General features: G+C 41.6%; 1 protein-coding gene across 3 annotated transcripts in view; it reads left to right on the forward strand.

Annotated features, from left to right (window-relative positions):
- Positions 1-18,439, forward strand: part of SIL1 (SIL1 nucleotide exchange factor) — a 292,256-nt gene that overhangs the window by 213,472 nt on the left and 60,345 nt on the right. For all 3 annotated transcript variants that reach the window (XM_060008760.1, XM_060008758.1, XM_060008759.1), the window contains exons 6-7: positions 6,421-6,612; positions 12,456-12,577. In XM_060008760.1, the coding sequence (XP_059864743.1) occupies positions 6,421-6,612; positions 12,456-12,577 (314 nt within the window). The remainder of the gene's footprint in view (positions 1-6,420; positions 6,613-12,455; positions 12,578-18,439) is intronic.

Raw genomic sequence — 18,439 nt, forward strand, 5'->3', positions numbered from 1 at the left:
AGGGCATCAATTCCATTATAACCATTGGTAACTTATTAGATTTAAGTGAATCAGTCCTTCCCAGAGTCCCTTGCTTTTTTTTTTTTTTTTTTTTTGTGGTACGTGGGCCTCTCACTGTTGTGGCCTCTCCCGTTGTGGAGCACAGGCTCAGCGGCCATGGCTCACGGGCCCAGCCGCTCCTCAGCATGTGGGATCTTCCCGGACCGGGGCACGAACCTGTGTCCCTTGCATCGGCAGGCGGACTCTCAACCACTGCGCCACCAGCAAAGCCCCCAGAGTCCCTTGTTTTGTGGAAAATCTCTGTCTTACCCAACACATTTGGGCCATTGTTTTTGAACCTGATCTCTTTATCCCCCTACTATCATACAAATTGCTTGATGCTTTATGTTTTATCACATCAGCTGTTATTTACCTATATCCTATAAATTGCTCCATTAAAAAATATGGTCTTCTTTTTAAAAAATATTTATTTATTTATTTAATTTATTTTTGGCTGCATTGGGTCTTAGTTGTGGCACGAGGGATCTTCACTGCGGCCTGTGGGATCTTTTGTTGTGGCGCACGGGCTCTTCATTGTGGTACGTGGGTTTCTCTCTTTCTGGTTGTGGTGTGTGGGTTTTTTCTCTCTAGTTGAGGCGCGTGGGCTTAGTTGCCCCGCGGCATGTTGGATCTTAGTTCCCCGACCAGGGATCGAACCCGCGTCCCCTGCATTGGAAGGCAGATTCTTTACCACTGGAACACCAGGAGGTCCCCCAAATATGGCCTTCTTAAACTTTTGATTCTGGACAAGATAAAATAGACTCATTTCTCCCTATTCTTCCTGCTCAGGACAACTAAAAATCCTGGACATAATACTAAAAGCAAATATAAGAAGACTTTAAAGGTGAGAAGAAGAAGGTGGATTAGATAGGGACCTTGGAATTTCAGGGATGACATGGCAGTGAGTTCCTTGGCTTTCTTTTTGCCCTCTCTGTATCCCAGAATGGGCACTGGAGAAGCCCGTATCTTGGAAATAGCAACAGGTACAGATAGAGAAAAGGCCCTAAGAAAGGCCTGCTCTTCATAAGATAGAACTAGGAAAAGGGCAGCCTAATAGAACAAAAAACTTTTTGACAATACTTATTCTGCTTTAGCCAAAGACCTCCGTTAGTGCCAGTGGGAGTTGAATGGGGAACTTGTATTTCCACCTCCCATTTGGTGTAATATAGCAAAGCTGTACTCTCTTTCCTCCACCAGAGTGGTGTCAGCAGAAGCTGAGTGGGGAGCCTGAACTTGCACCCCCTCTGGTGGCAATAGATGGTGTGAGGCAGTGCTCTTCTACCTCAATCAAGGTGGTGTCAGGGAGAATTGAGCAGAGAGCCTGAATTTCTACTCTCTGCCCGGTGGTAGAAGACTATTCTCTGCTTCTCCCACTGCTGTAGTACCAGCAGAGACCAAGTGTGGAGCCTGGTTTTCACCCTTCACATGCGTGTAGCAGGCTGCTTTTTCTGTTGGGGTGGTGTCAGCAGAGGCTAAGAAGGGAACCTGAATGTCTGTCCCCTCCCTGGCAGCACCAAGGTAGTTTTTCACTTCTCTTAGCTTCAGCGATGCCAGAGGGCTGGTGAATGGAGAGTCTGTACTTCTACCCTCCATCTGGTGGGAACAAGGCAGCGTAAGTCAGCATTCGGCTTTCTACTCCGGGGCAGTGTTAATGGGGATAAGTGAGGAGCCCGAACTTCTACCCTCAGATCAGCAGTGATGAGGCAGTGCTTCAGTTACCCTGCCAAGGTGATGTCAGTAGAGGCCAAGGAAGGGCTTGCATTCCCAATGCTGAGTGTGCAGCAGTGGCAGGTGATGCTCTTCCTTCTCCTAACAAGAAGAGTGGTGGTAGGGTTTTGGGGGGAAGGGAGATGGAGAAAGGAATTTTGCATATGAAGTTCTGGGAATGCTCCCTAGTAACCCACAAAAGAAACTGACCAGAATTAACACAGCAGATTTGAGAATGGAACTAGAATACTGCCCATGTTTTTAGATTAGCTCTAGGTAGCACACACAGGAAGCAGACCAAAATAACACTGCAAATTCTGTGAAAACTAAATTGTCTTGGGGTCACAACTGTACAAGACCAGAACCAACATATTAAACCTAAACAGTGTGACTGCCTACTGTAAAGGAAGTTTCAGTGGAATTCAGAGTCTTATAACTTAATACTCAAAATGCCTAGTATACCAGAAATCACTCATCATACCAAGAACCAGGAAAATCAAAACTTGAATTAGGAAAGACAATTAACCAATGCCAACAGTGAGATGACCCAGGAGTTGGTATTATCAAACAAGAATTTTAAAGCAGTTATCATAAAAATGCTTCAAGCAGTTATGTACACTCTTGAGACAAATGATAATCTCAGCAGAGAAATAGAAGACATAAGAACAGCATAGAATTTTAGAACTGAAAAATACAACTGAAAATTAGAAAAATAATCACTGGATAGGCTTACTAGTAGAATAGAGATGAGAAAGAAAAGAATCAGTGAACTTAAAGACAGATAAAAAGTCATCTAAGTAACAGAAAACAGATTGAAAAAAAAATGAACAGAGACTTAAGGACCTGTAGGATTATAACAGAAAATCTAAGATTTGTGTCACAGAGTCTCAGAAGGAGAGGAGAAAGAATATTGGGCTGAGAAAATAATCAAAGAAATAAAGATGGAAAACTCCCCCAATTGGTGAAAGATATAAACCCACAGATTCATGAAGCTGAGTGAATTCTAAATAGGATAAATTCAAAGAAATCAATACCATGACACATCACAGTCAACCTTCTGAAAACTAAAGACAGAAAAAAAATCTGGAAAGTAGCAAGACAGAAACCACATACTATCAATAGGGAATAATGATTGAATGACAGCATCTTTTTCATCTGAAATCACAAGGCCAAAAATATGTGGCATATTTTTCAAGTGCTGAAAAAAACAAATTGTTCACTCAGAATTCTGTAGCCAATGAAAATCTCCTTCAGGAGTGTCAGGGAGAAAATCAAGACACTCTCACACAAAAGAAAATTAAAAGAATTTATCATCAGCAGACCTACCTAAAAGAATGACTAAAGAATATTTTTCAAAGAGAAAGGAAATAATAACAGAAGAAAACATGGACCATTGGGAAGAAAGAACAGTGAAGTGAATAAAAATAAAGGAGACTATAATAGACTATCCTTCTCTTGAAGTTTTAAAATTATTTTGATAGTTGTAGCAAAAATTATGACATCATCTGTAATTCCATGTGTGTTTAGTAATATATGTTCAACTACTAGAGTTACCACTTTTTGTTTCTTTGCTGCGCTTTCAACTTTGTTGATCAGTTCTCTCTTTTGATTATCCATTTTTATGAAATGTTACATGGGTTTGTCCTTGGGGGATGAGGAAGCCATATAACCACACACTTGACATCTGTGTGTGAACTGCATAATGGATGCACAGTGATAGTTCACTGTCAGATTTTGAAATAAATGTGATCAGCCACTGTTCATGATTGGCATTTATGTTATTTACATAGTGATTTATGGACTGAAGAGCTAGCAGCAAAGTTGGTACTTAATGCAATTAAAGTTAAGTATATTGATGGCAACTGAAGTTTGAGTCATGTTGGGAGACTAGTATTATTTAAACTGCGGTTGAAATTGGTGCATATCGGATCTGTACAAAGCAAGGACTGTCTATCTGATAAAAGACTTGCATCTATCTAGAACATATAAAGAACCCTCAAAACTTAACAGTAAAAACCAACAAACAATTTGAAAATGGGAAGAGGACATGAACAAACATTTCACCAAAGAGGATATGTAGATGGCAAATAAGCACATGAAAAAATGTTTAATGTTATTAGATGTTAGAGATATGCAAATTAAATTCACCATGAAATATCACTATACATCTATTACTATTTAGTGATAATACTATCTATTAGATAGATAGTAATAGATAGCAGTATCTATTACTATTAAATGATGATACTAAATACTAGTGAGGATGTGGAGAAACTGGATCTTTCATACATTGTTAGTGGGAATATAAAATGGTTCAGCTACTCTGGAAAATAGTTGGGCTCTTTCTTATAAAACCAAACATATGCTTATCATTATGACCCAGCAATTGCACTCTTGGGCACTTATCCCAGAGAAATAAGAACTTAAGTTTATTTTTTAAATTTTATTTTATTTTTGGCTGTGTTGGATCTTCATTGCTGTGTGAGGGCTTTCACTAGTTGTGGCAAGCGGGGCTACTCTTTGTTGCGGTGCGCAGGCTTCTCACTGTCATGGCTTCTCTTGTTGCAGAGCACGGGCTCTAGGTGCGTGGGATTCAGTAATTGTGGCACGCGGGCTCAGTAGTTGTGGCTCACGGGCTGTAGAGCGCAGGCTCAGTAGTTGTGGCACAAGGGCTTAGTTGCTCTGCAGCATGTAGGACGTTCCTGGGCCAGGGATCGAACCCATGTACCCTGCATTGGCAGGCAGATTCTTAACCACTGCGCCACCAGGGAAGCCCCCAAATTTATTTTTTTAAAAAGCTTTATACAAATGTTCATGCGGTTTTATTCATAATACTCCAAACCTGGAAACAAACATTCTTCAACAGGTGAATGTTTAAACAAACTGTACATCTATACAGTGGAATACTACTCAGCATTAAAAAGAAACAAACCATTGATATTTACAGTAACTTGGATAGATCTCAAGTGCCTTAAGTTTAGTAAAAGGGCCAATCTCAAAAAATTACAGACTGTGTAACTGTCTGTATAGCTTTCACCAAATGCTAGAATTATAGTTATGGAGAACAAGTTAGTGGTTGCCAGGGCATAGGGACAGGAGGCAAGGGATGAGAGGATGAGGTGCAACTATAGAGGACTACGGTGGAGTTGTTTGATGGTGATGGAACAGTTCTGTAACTTGATTGTTCTGTTATGAATCTGTATATTAGATAAAATTGTGGAGAATGATGCACACACGTACATGCAAATGTGTACATGTAAAAGCTGGTGAAATCTGAATAAGGCTTGTGGTCTAGTTAATAGTATTGTACCTATGTCACTTTCTTGGTTTTGACATTGTGCTGTTATTGCATAAGATGTTACCATCGGAGGAAGCTGAATGAAGGCTATATAGTACTCTGTGTATTATTTTTGTAATTTCCTTTGAGTTTATAATTACTGCAAAATTTAAAGTTTTGTTTTGTTAAAGGCCTTCCGAAGGGCCAGGCATGCATCATTTTTGTGAGGCAGAGGTGACTAGTTTCTTATCCTGCTCACTTGTCTGTCATCCCACAGCTCTAGGCAGTGACTCAGCTTTCCTAGACCTCTTTGCCTGGCCTTTGGCAGCCACCCAGAGTCCTCTAGCTGGGTGTAAGGAGAGCATTTCATTGTTTAGCCTAAAGGAGAATATGGCATCGCATAGGTGTGATTGCTCTGCTAGGAACTTGGTTTTTTTTTTAAGAGAGACTGATTCATTTCTTTGGTTGGTGTTTCTATGGAGTCCTTGTAACTGGAGAGAAAACCCACAAGTAATAGATGAGCAATTTGGAGCTGACAGCTGCTCATCATCCTGCCTTTTATAAATATTCGGGCCTTTTAATTATTCTTGGAAGATAGAGACATAAGCCACTGTGACCTTTCAGACTCTCTTTATAAGCACTATCCTCTAAAATTGGGAAGAAAACAGAAAGTATCACATGTATAAAATATCTAATTAAAGCCTCTTATTCACCTCCAACATAACTTCATTTTAAAATCTTTATATGTGTGGGGGTTGGGGAGGGACTGAGCAAAAATTGTTTGAGACTTGATTATAGTACATACAGTAATTTAGCTACTTCAAAAGTTGAACAAATTGTACACCTGTAGTTAGATTGACAGTAATGACAGAGATTTAATTTTCATCAGCAAATTGCTCCCACTCTGACAGCTCTTTACCCACAGTTTCCTCCATCCGGGTTTCCCTAAAATGTTGCTGGATGGGGCAGGGGCAAAGCAAAGATATCCTATGATTGTAGAAGAAAGAGAACCAAGGTGTGGATTATTCCGTCTTAGACCTCAGCTTTCCCGCGTGAGGTTAGGGGTTGGAGAGTGAGCTTGCATTGCTTCCCCTGACCTCAGTGATTACAAAAAGAAGACTTGACATTCTTCCGAACAATTGGAAGGCATACTGAGTTAGGTGAACCTTGGAAAATCTTGAGTGTGTTCTTGGGGCAGAGGACTACATGGGTAGACTCTGAGGGCTCTCTATTCTCTGGGCATCTTGGAAAGTATCAGGACTTTTGATAGTACAGATTAAAGAAGATTGCCTCGTAGAGCAGCAGTTCTTTGAGGATGGGCATCCATGGTAGACCACAGGAGTCTTGGGGAGATGTCTTCAACTGAGGATTAACCATCTCTTTGCTACTCTCCTTAGGCAAGGCAGGCCAAAGTTAAACGGCTGTTCCGTCCCATTGAGGAGCTGAAGAAGGACTTTGAGGAGCTGAATGTTGTCATTGAGACTGACATGCAGATTATGGTACGACTGATCAACAAGTTCAATAGTTCCAACTCCAGCCTGGAAGAGAAGATTGCGGCACTCTTTGATCTTGAATATTATGTCCATCAGGTATTATATTTCATTGACTGTCAGTCTGACTTTTGACAGCTCCAAAAAATAACACCCCCTGCCCAAGGCCCTACGAAAATATTGTCACCATCTTTCCTTCTCTCTCAAGGTGTACAGCATTTTGTAAAAAAATATTTATTTATTATTATTTTTTTTTTGGCTGCGTGGGGTCTTCGTTGCTGCGCGCGGGCTTTGTCTGGTTGTGGTGAGCGGAGGCTACTCTTCGTTGCGGTGTGCGGGCTTCTCATTGCAGTGGCTTCTCTTATTGCGGAGCATGGGCTCTAGGTGCACGGGTTTCAGCAGTTGTGGCTCGCGGGCTCTAGAGCGCAGGCTCAGTAGTTGGGGCGCCTGGGCCTAGTTACTCTGCAGCATGTGGGATCTTTCTGGACCAGGACTCGAACCCATGTTCCCTGCATTAGCAGGCAGATTCTTAACCACTGCACCACCAGGGAAGCCTGGTATATAGCATTTTTAATCTAGGCCAATATCTGTTGTAGTAAGATATCTTCTTACAGACCAGAGGCAAGCTCTTTTCCATTTGGAGTGTTACTTCATTTAATTTTTCAACACTGAGGATACAGCAGAGGTAAAATAGATGTGGTACTTGTTCCATGTAGCTTATAGTCTGGAAGTGAGAGTGATTAAATAATGAACAATTGAACAATGAAAAAATTAACAATTTAATAATGAGATAATTTAAGACTGCGATAAGGGCTCCAGAGGGTAATGTGTGAATATATAATAGGGGAACTTAGCCTAGTTGGGGAAGGCTTCTCTGAAGTAGTGACATTTAGGCTGAGCATTAAAGGATGATTAGGGGTTAACTAGGCAAAGAGGGGAGATTGGAACTGGGGGTGACAAACTATGGCCCACTTTTGTGAACAAAGTTTTATTGGAACACAGTCACATCTATTTGTTTATGTGTTGTTTTATTGCTTTTGACTGTTTTACTGCTACAGTGGCAGTGAGCCACATGGCTCACAAAGCCAAAAATGTTTACTTTCAGGCCCTTCAGGAAAAGTTTGCCCCATTGTATTAGAGCATTAGAGGCAGAGGAAACAGCATGTGCAAAAATTCTGAGTCAGAGAAGAACTTGGTGAGATTGGGGACCTGGAAAAGACTGGAGTGACTGGAGCACAGAGACCAGTGGGTGGGGTGGCATAGATAAAGTGGAAAGGTTACGGAGTCAGAGAGGTGAGGTTTGGAAAATCATTCTCTTCATGATTTTATCCTTGATCCTAAGAACCATTGGGGAGTTTGAAGCAGGGAAATAACTGATCAGACTTGTGCCATAATTGTAATAGTTAATGTTTATTGAGCATTATCATATACTAGGCACATATTCAAGTGCCTTATACACATTAATTCATTGACTTCCATACCTGCCTTTGGAGTACTACTGTTAATCCCATTTTATAACTGAGGCAAATAAAGCACAGGTCACATTTGTGATTGCCCAAGGTCAGCCAGTTAGTGAGTGTAGAGCTGGGATTTGCAACAAGATCTGTCTGACCCTAAACTCTGTGCTCTAAACCTTTTGCTACTCACAGGATACTGGTGCCATCTGAATGAAGCTCAGAGGAGAATAGGTGGATATAAGTGGAAGGAGCCAAGAGAGGTCATGCACTTATTGAATAAGTTAATTTATCGCACGCCTGTTAAGTTTCAGGCACTGTTCCAGTCACTTAAGATACATTTGTGAACAAAATTGGAGCTTACCTTCTAGAAGAGGCAGATAGACAACAAACATAACTAACAAGTAAATTATATATAATATGTTTGAAGGTGATAGGTACTATTCAAAAATAAAAAGTAGAGCAGGATAAGGATTGGCAGTGTTGGGAAGGAAGATTTCAGACAGGAGCAACAGCAAGTACTGAATCCTAAAGGTGGGAGCATGTCTAGTGTGTTTGGGGTACAATAATGTGGCGGGAGCTAAGAGAAGGGGGAGGGAAGTAGGTAAAACTTGGAGAGATAAGGGAAGGGAGATCATGGAGCGCCTTGTTGGCTGTGGAAAAGAATGAAATTGGACAGACACTGTTTGGAGGATGTTGAGCAGAAGAAGCATTTGATCTGACTTACTTTTAAAGGATCCCTCTGGCTGTGTGTTGAGAATTAGTCTGTAGGCCGAGTGCATGGGTAGAAGCAGGAAAACCAGATAGGAGGCTATTGCAGTAATCCAGACTAGGGGCGATGATGGCCTGGGAAGTCTGTGTAATCATAATCAAAGGCTTGTTTGAGATCTTCATCAAGACATAGATCTTCAGTATCTTCCCATGCACGACAGCGTCCTTGTTCTCTATAAACTAGACTAAAAGACATTCTTTCTTTAGGATTTTGCCAGCCTTTGTGTTGAGAGAGGATGAGTGTGTACTGTATCTGCAGGAATTATGGGGTGGCCTCTTCATCTCTCTCTGCTCATAACTCTTTCTCAGGCCTCAAATAACAGATCTGTGATCCTTTTAAAAAGAAAATGGACCTGGGTTCTCTTTCCTCTTTCCAGTCTTTCTCTCCAGGGTAAAAACCAAAAATTCCAACAGCTTTTCCGTTATAGATATTTAAAGGATTAAGGATCCTAGGGGTTATTGGCCAGCTCAGTCCTGCTCTGATGTTGACAGCTTTTATTTTTTCTCATCTTAACATACTTGGATGGATCTTTAGGTATCAAGCTTCAGGCTCTTTAGTTGCAGCGTAAAAGGCCAAATGACCTTTTATAAGAGCTTATCTTACCTAGGGGGAGTGAGTACACAGGAGGCTAGCAGGGCCCTAACAAATTTTATTTCCCTTGCAGGTTCTTTGGTCACCCTGCAGTGTCATCTCTAGGTTGATAACCCATTCTACGTTCATGGGTCACTGGGTGGGATTAACAGTTTCTTGGACATCACCAAACTTAGCCTGTGGTCAGTCCAAGAACCAGTTCCCGCATGGAGACCAAACTTGATCTGTTGGCAGAAGAGTCATAAGTGTTTTGGGTGATTGGTCTTTTGAGTAGAAATATGGATAAGGTGGTTTGGGCTGGTATGTCGGGCTTCCTGCAGCAGTGTTAAGTTGTGATTGCACCAGGGGATTAAAGAAGACATAGCTCGGCTTCAAGTTCCAGTTGTGATGGGGAATTAGGGTGATGTAGTACGAGCTTTGAGGAAGATAGGACTCTTCTTGCCAGGAACTTACTTAGTCCACTTCTATTCTAGACTTACTGATTGGCGGTTTTGAGGAGCCATGGGCTTCAAGGACCCAAAGTAGATCTGCCCAAGGATTCCTCACAGCCATGTTTGAATTATTAAACAAGATTTGTGAAAAGCAAAACCATGTGTGTGGAAACAGTGTGTGAGTTATTTATAAGGAACAGCCACTGTCTGCCCCATCCACCCTGGGGTGGTGTATTTGCCTTCCCTCATGTGACTTCTCAGTTAGTTACCATCATTTCTCCCTTTCTTTATTCTCTTGGTTATCTCATTGTCTTGTCAGTTTCTGGTTCCCTTTTCCCCTCCTGAGTGTTGGCACAGTTCCCTACTGCCTCCTTCCTTATGTGCTCCCTGCTTCTACCTTGAGCTCCTTTCCACCTGTCCCACCCAATCCTGAGGGTAGCCTGGGAAAAGTTCTGGCCCCAGACCCAGGCTCTGGTCATGCCTTCTCCTGTGTGATACTGGGCAGGGTCCAGATTTTGGAGCTTGGGTGTGCAGTAAGCAGAGTGACTCTTTTCTTCCTCGTCTCCAGTGAAATAATAAACGAGAAAACATCTTGAAAAGGCTGAAGTGCTTATATAAATGTCAGCATTTATAATACCCTGGACTATCTTTGTAGTAATGAAGATAAACTGAATCTAGAATAGAACCTCTGTGACTCTGGGCTGTGTTGCTTTGCTCTGCTAGGGACTCATACCAGCCTTGATAAGTAGCCATCTCAGGCATGAAATTATAGGACTCCGAGCCAGAGTTTCATATCTAGAAAACTTGGAGGAAGGAAGATCAAAGGAGAGGTAGTGAATTCTTAGATTTTAAAATCAGAGTATGTGAGGAAGGAAGACTCAGTAAGTATTATTTGTTTATTTATTTATTATTTATTTTTTTGGCTGCGTTGGGTCTTAGTTGCAGCATGTGGGATCTTTTGTTGCAGTGCGTGGGCTTCTCTCTAGTTGTGGTGCGTGGGCTCAGTAGTTGCGGTGCACACGGGCTTAGTTGCCCCGCGGCATGTGGGATCTTAGTTCTCCAACCAGGAATCAAACCTGTGTCCCCTGCATTGGAAGGCGGATTCTTAACCACTGGACCACCAGGGAAGTCCTGTATTATTTGTGCTTATGTCAGCAAAGCACCCAGCTCTGGGTCTTCCTAGTTAGCTGGGCTATGGCCCAGTAAATCATTCCTCTTCATAAGGACATATTAGGGCAGACAAATGCCAACCCTGGCTTCGGGACCTTATGACAGAGCAGACTCCATGCTTACTTCATGGCCCTGGATTGGCCATCTCTTTAGGTTTGTGGTACAAGCGACCCATTCATTTTGTTGACACACATACACCAGATTGCCTTTTTTACTCACAGTGGAGTTTATTTCAGTAACATCTTTTTCTGATCAACTTTATTCATTGGTTTAATGATGATTTATTGAACACTTAACTATATGCTTACACTGTTGTAATCACTGGGCCTATACCAGTGGACAGAAAGACAAAAACCCCTGCTCTTGTGGTTGAGTATAAGAATGATCTTCTAAGTGGTAAAAACGGGCTAGGCCTCTCTAAAAACATAGGCAGAGTCAAATACAGCCCTTCAAACTGGATTTGTCTGTTAGAGCCATCTTCCAGTTTGGAAAGATACAGTCAGGTAGGACAGGGCTCAGGGGCATCTGGAGGAAAAAGGTGGGTAGTAGTCACATTGTTGTTGGGCTCTAGTTTCCTGAGTTTTCCTGAGGATTTGTAGAGTGGGATCAGCATGTAGGCAAGAGACAGCTTTTATAGCAACAGAGATATTTTCAAGGGAGACTGTAGCTACTGCATGGGGAAAACAGGATCCAGTGACCTTTCTGAGGAAGTTGAGTCTTGTTCCAGGATACCAGTAAAGCTTGGGGAATGAGATTCCCTATAGAATAAAAGAGACAGAGTCTGGACTTGGGGCTTTGGACCTTAAGTATAGCCTAGACCAGTGTTGTCCGAAGGAACTTTATGGGATGGTGGAAATGTTCTGCACTGTCCAATAATAGCCACTAGTGAGTAGCACAGACCTAAGCTAAAGCTTTTGAGAGAGAGACTTTTGTGCAGATTTATCTTGAGTGTCCTCAGATTCAGTCAACCTTAGACTATAAAGTGAGGAAGAGGGAAGAGAAGCGTACTATTGTTATTCTTCTCCTAGCACTTTTCCAGCCCTTTCCCTGCAACAGAGTTCCTATTACAGTCCCTGATTTCTAATTAAAAATCAGCTTTTTAAAAAGTGTCTGCTGCCTCTACTGCCCGCGTTGAGGCTGGACACCAACAGGAAGCATAGTGCCTTTTACTAGTGCTGATGACGCCAGATCTTTGTGTTAACAGCTTGTACATTACGAGTAAGCTTGTGACTCATTACGGTATTAGAATTTTCCAGGACATGTTTGGCATAAGCAATTGCTAGGTGCCATTTCTGCCAGTTCCCACGCAGATGCTCATAAATCACGTTAGGTGAATTAGGAATTCTCAAATTTAAGATTATTTAAAAATTTAGTTTTTTTTTTTTTTTTTACAAACCCTTTCCTAATTAGAAAGGCCACCGACACTTTTTACTTGATTTTTTAGTTTGTTCTTCAACATTCACCAAAAGAAAGGCTCTTCTTTCCTTGATGTCTGTACTGTACTAAGCAGTGCCTCTGTTGCAGATGGATAATGCACAGGACCTGCTTTCCTTCGGTGGCCTACAAGTGGTGATCAACGGGCTGAACAGCACAGAACCCCTGCTGAAGGAGTATGCTGCGTTTGTGCTGGGGGCTGCCTTTTCCAGGTGAGCAGAATGGATGGACATCCCATTGGCCAGGATCCTTTGGACGCTTCAGGTGAAGTCTAGCTTTACTCTTGGCCTGACTGGCCTGGAAGAAGGTTACATTTGAACTCATGCACATCTCTATCCACAGTTTAGTGTAATCCCATTGAAACTAGAGTAAGCATTTGATTCTGCCCTTATTCTAAGTAGATAAGAATTTTCACTCATGTTGTCAGCATCTGTGACTCTTGGTTCCCCCTCATCTTATATGTATGGACTTTTTTTATTTAATTTTATTTATTTATTTTTGGCTGTGTTGGGTCTTCGTTGCTGTGTGCAGGCTTTCTCTAGTTGCGGCTAGTGGGGGCTACTCTTCGTTGCAGTGAGCAGGCTTCTCATTGCGGTGGCTTCTCTGGTTGTGGAGCACAGGCTCTAGGCGTGTGGGCTTCAGTAGTTGCGGCACACAGGCTCAGTAGTTGTGGCTCACGGGCTCTAGAGCACAGGCTCAGTAGTTGTGGCACACAGACGTAGTTGCTCCGTGGCATGTGGGATCTTCCTGGACCGGGGATCGAACCCATGTCCCCTGCATTGGCAGGCGGATTCTCAACCACTGCTCCACCAGGGAAGCCCTGTGTGGACATTTAATAACATATTTTAGGTGACATTCTCTGTTTTATTCAAAGCTAGTTATAAGTTAGACCAACCATAGGTAGTTGAGAGGAAGGGGAATGAACTCTAAGAGCTGATCCTTTTGGCAGTAGAGCTACTCTGGTGATGAATAAATGATGAACCTGACCAAGGAGGGCCTTTTGGGGGGAAATGTGTCTTCCCCTAGTTGCCTGGAACCAATCAACATGCAGTCAGATTATCACACTCTCTGGATTGGGAGTTGTTTAAATTTCAGTTAGCCTGACTTATGCTAGAAGACTGATCAGGCAAGAGAAATGAACATCTCTAAAGAGTGGATACAGAAAGAGATTTGAACACCTCATCATTATACTCATCCTAAAAAAGTCAAGATGTCTTCAAGCTGTAGTTGGTCCATTGGAGCTATAGTTCCTTCTGTTTTTGAAAATCTGTTCCTAGGACCATTTGTTCCTCTACAACAGGAACGAGTATTCTGATTCTTGGTTTAAGGGCACGTGTGGTTCCTATTAAGTGTTGCCTCGCTTGCATGCAGGGATTGTGGTGATGAAGGAAAAAGGCTATTCTGAACATTTTTACCATTAGAATCTTTTTTTTAATTAATTTTTATTGGAATATAGTTACAATGTTGTATTAGTTTCTACTGTACAGCAAAATGAATCAGGTATACATATATATATCCCCTCATTTTTGGATTTCCTTCCTATTTAGGTCACCACAGAGCATTGAGTAGAGTTCCCTGTGCTATACAGTAGGTTCTCATTAGTTATCTATTTTATACATAGTATCAGTAGTGTATATAAGTCAATCTCAATCTCCCAATTCCTCTCACCCCCCCTTTCCCTTTGTTATCCATATATTTGTTCTCTACGACTGTGTCTCTGTTTCTGCTTTGCAAATTCATCTATACCATTCTTCTAGATTCCACGTATATATGTTAATATACAATATTTGTTTTTCTCTTTCTGACTTACTTCACTCTGTATGACAGTCTCTAGGTCCATCCACGTCTGCAGATGACCCAATTTTTTTCCTTTTTATGGCTGAGTAATATTCCATTGTATATATATACCACATCTACTTTATCCATTCCTCTGTTGATGGACAGGAATCTTTGTTTTGAAAAGATTTCCTTTGCCTTTCATCTCTGCTTATCTTTATTTAATCAGAGTATCGGTCTGATGCCCTCTCATTCTCAAAGACTTAAGCATCTTTTCTTAGTAAATTGAGGGGCAAAGCTAGGAAGGCTGGAAGAATTGTTCCATGGGGAGAGGTTGAGGGCACTGCAGGCCTTTGTTTCCCTTATTGCTTACCTGCCTCATCTTCAACCCCTGGTTGTCCTGTGGACTCCAGGGCATATCTCCCTTGCTCTGATTTACCAGAGCCAGGCAGGGATATCACTGCCTGTGCACGCACTGGAAAGGTGAAGAATATGTGAATTTGTCATTGGTAGCTGTGATTTCAGCCCTGGAAAAGTTAAGGTCCTTATCTTCATAAGGCTTTAGAGGCTTGAGAACTTACTGAGGCTCACTTTTTGTTTCTCACGCCATAAAATAATTGATTCAAACATTATTAACCTCTCCCCCAGACCCTTTTGGGTAATCTTTTCTGTAATCCCAAATACTTTCTTTCTACTTTGAATGTGAACAAATGATTCTGTGTATACTTTGCCATTGCTTCCGGAAACACATTTCATGGGGGAAACATCTTGATGTCACATCTTAGTTAAGGGGGATTAAGTGACTTGAGAAGCATGCTTTGGGCCTGCTTAGCAAGCCATAACTCATCTGGGGTCTGTGCCAGTATGTGGTGTTACTAAGACTTTTTCGTGATTGTATTAGTGTAAGACCGTGTTAACATTTATGTGGCATCACTAAAATTTAAATAGAGATAAATATAAAATATTGCAATTTAGTGTTTTGGTGGCAAGAAAACTGCTGTATTCAAAAATGTTCTAGTCAGGATTTTGATGGCTCACTGGAGGGCAGTTACAGTGACAGCATGGTATAGTGCCAGAGCTTTTGGAAGCCAACAGCAGGCTCCTGAACATCACGAAAATGTCAGTGTTTTATGCAAAGAGGAACTTGATGCAAGCTAAAAATATTTCTATGCAGAGAGGCAGGTTTCAGTGGTCTAGTCAGATATTCATTAATTATTCTTGATGTCCTAAGTATTGGTTCCGCAGCTCCCTACCTGCCCTCAGCATGCAGGTGTGCACACACATAGCATGCATGTTTGCATATGTGCACGTACAAAGTGATTGTGTGAGTTTGTTCTTTGTCAAGAGGGCATTCAAGGGGTAGTGAGCACATTGGAATCATGGAGTCTCACGGTTTGGGGATCTTGTTTAGAAGTCATTCCTTCCAGTTTTCTGCTGATGAGCAAGAATATTGCTCAGTCAGTCCAGATGTTTGACTGTTTGGGAGGACTAGGTAGACCACTGTACCTAGAGTCAGAAAATCTAGGTTCAAGTCCAGTCTCTATCATTTCCTGGTTGTTTGCCTATAGGCAAGGGATTTTCACTTTTCTAAGCCTCACCTTTTTCATTTGTTAGCTAGGAGCAATAATAGGTTTCCTCTGCATTTCATAAGACTGAATGAATATGAAAGAACATAATATACAATAAGTCTTGTGAAAATGCTTATAAAGTACCTGTCAGTGATGTGGGGTATATCATCATGTTCATCGTGTGTCCTTTTTACTCTGAGTTTTCACTATAAGGCATTTCTTTTTCTTTTGTTTTTACAGTGCAGACCTTTGTCTTCCTCATTTTCTCTTCTATTAAGAGCTTGCATTCTACCACGTATATCTCTTGGTGTTAACCTTGCTGCTTCATGAGGGTATTTATTTGCCTACCTGGGTTAATTGCTTCATCAGGCCTCTACATACATTCTGTGGATGGAGAGATCTCTTCCGTGGTGTAAAATGTGAAGCAGTTAATCCAAGATCAAGAAGAAAGAGTTGACATAAATGTAATTGACGTGGCCACTCAGTGTTACCTGGCCACTGAAAGTCTGTTCCCTTTTTAAAATATTATTCCCACTCATTATGGGTCACACACACATTCATTTTCTGCTGCCCATGTTTTTGTTGCCCATGTGCAAGGCAGGTCAGTCTCTTGCATAAGAAGATATGTAAAGATAGGGAGGTAGGAGTCTGATGCCTTTGGCATCTTCATCTTTCCTTTCTCCTTCCCTCTCCCTCCCTCCTCCCCTCCTTCCCTCCTTCCCTTTCTCCTTTCTCCTTTCTTCAAGTCAGATATTTTCAGTGGTCTTTCTGTGACCTGATTTCATCTCATGATGACACCTGTGTGTGTCTGTCTACAGTCTGGCCTATGAGAAGTCTATGGAATCCTGGGCAAGTTATTTGTGTTTCTGTGTTTGGGAAGACTCAGAAAGGCCTTGTGTATTTCAGAAGTCATGCAGCCTTCTGTAAACTGGTTTTGGTTTCACTTCTCAGCTAACTGGCTGCTTCCTTTTGTTTTCCTCTATCTCCCTATCTGTAGCCTTTACCTTTTAACTGGCAGGAGTTAAATTATCAAGATAACTGGTATGCTTATCCCAGGGATCACTGGCTTTTGCTGTTCTCATGACCCTCCCTCAGTCACTTTTGGTGTTCTCTGTCCATCTTTAATAACTCACATTCTTATATGCATATGTATGAATTATTATGCAATTACATAGGCTTGTAAATGCTCACTGTATGCAGTCCTTTTGTTTGAACTGTCTGTAGTTTGCAGTGTGTCACGAACCTATGCCTAGTACAGAAAGGGAGGTACATGTGCTATCAGTCATAGTGTGATTATGGCCTCTTATGATGGATCCCTGGAACAGGATTACGTTCTACCCTGTCTTCAACAACTTCATTGGAACCTCCTTAGGAAATATTGAGTTACATACATCTCTTTATAGAATGTTTACCCCACTGCTGATCGTCACCCTGTCACCCCATGCTTCGTTGGTTCTCTAGTTTTCTCCATTGTACTCTTCCCACTGATATTTTGCTAATTAATTTTAACCATTTGGCCAGTGTCAAATCATTGTGTCCTATTTCCATCGGTTGGCCTCCAATTTCCAGATTTCTTTCCTGCCATCCCAGTGAATTTCAGGGCTCATCTGTATCTTCTCTGTCTTTCCTGATGGCTTTTGTGAGTTTGCTGGGAATCAGCATTCTTAATTCCATTGACCTTTACCTTTACTGCTGTCATCCACTAGATATCTCGAAACTTGTTTCCGTTTTTTCCCCAACATTTCATATTCTCTGCCCACCTCCATCATGTCTTCACATTTTCATCTCTCCTCTTAAAGGTGGTTTTTATCCTTGTTGTGATCTCCAACCTCTGCATGCCCTCCTGTTCTCCCCTTCGCCGTCAGTGTTCCTCACTCTCTTGCCACTCTCTAGGCTCCTTCCTCTTAGCCCACAGATGTTCTCATTTACTTATCCACTGACCCCTGCCAGCCTTCCCTTGCAAACTTCTTGGAAGAGTAGACAAAAAGGGATCCAAATAAGTGCACATGAGATACCATCCCTGAAATTTTTCAATACTATTTTTGCATTACTGACATCTCCATAACGTTTAACAATTTCGACCACTGCTTTCCTGTGGAAACTTTACTTCTTGGCTGCCATGTGGTTGTAGTCCCTTGGTCTTGGATGTCTGTAATTAATTACTCCCTCCCCTTTTCTTTTTATGGCAACATCATCTTCTGTCTCCTAATCGTCATCTTCTATCTCCTAATTCACCAAGATTATTATGGCCTTGTCCTTATTGTCTCTTCATTTTCTTCACCAATGGTCCTACCTATTCCCATGGTTTCAAATTCTACCTCATTGTGGATGACTCCAATGTCTAAGTCCAGTCTTTCTCCTCAGGTCCTTTCCTCCATTTCTACCAGACTGTGTCATTGCACCTCAAACTCAAGGAGAAGAAAGTGGGATTCATTTTGTCTGTCTCATAAACTAGGTTTTTCTTCCACTTTCTCTTTTTATCTATTCTTGGCCATATGATTGTCTTCATTACCAAAACTTGAAACTTTGGAGTGATATTTGAGTCTTCTTTCTCTCTCTTTAGTTGTTTACTTGGTCACTGAGTCCTATGGATTTTTATTTTCATGATTGTTGTCTACTAAACAGAGATTTCTCTTTTATAAATCTGTTTTAAGGAACCTTGATATTGTGAGGGCAGCAACATATTTAGGGAGGGGACTCCCTCTCCCAGTGCTAGGAAATGAGCCCTGA

Source organism: Delphinus delphis, chromosome 3 (genome assembly GCF_949987515.2).
Source record: "Delphinus delphis chromosome 3, mDelDel1.2, whole genome shotgun sequence".
Lineage (NCBI taxonomy): Eukaryota > Metazoa > Chordata > Mammalia > Artiodactyla > Delphinidae > Delphinus > Delphinus delphis.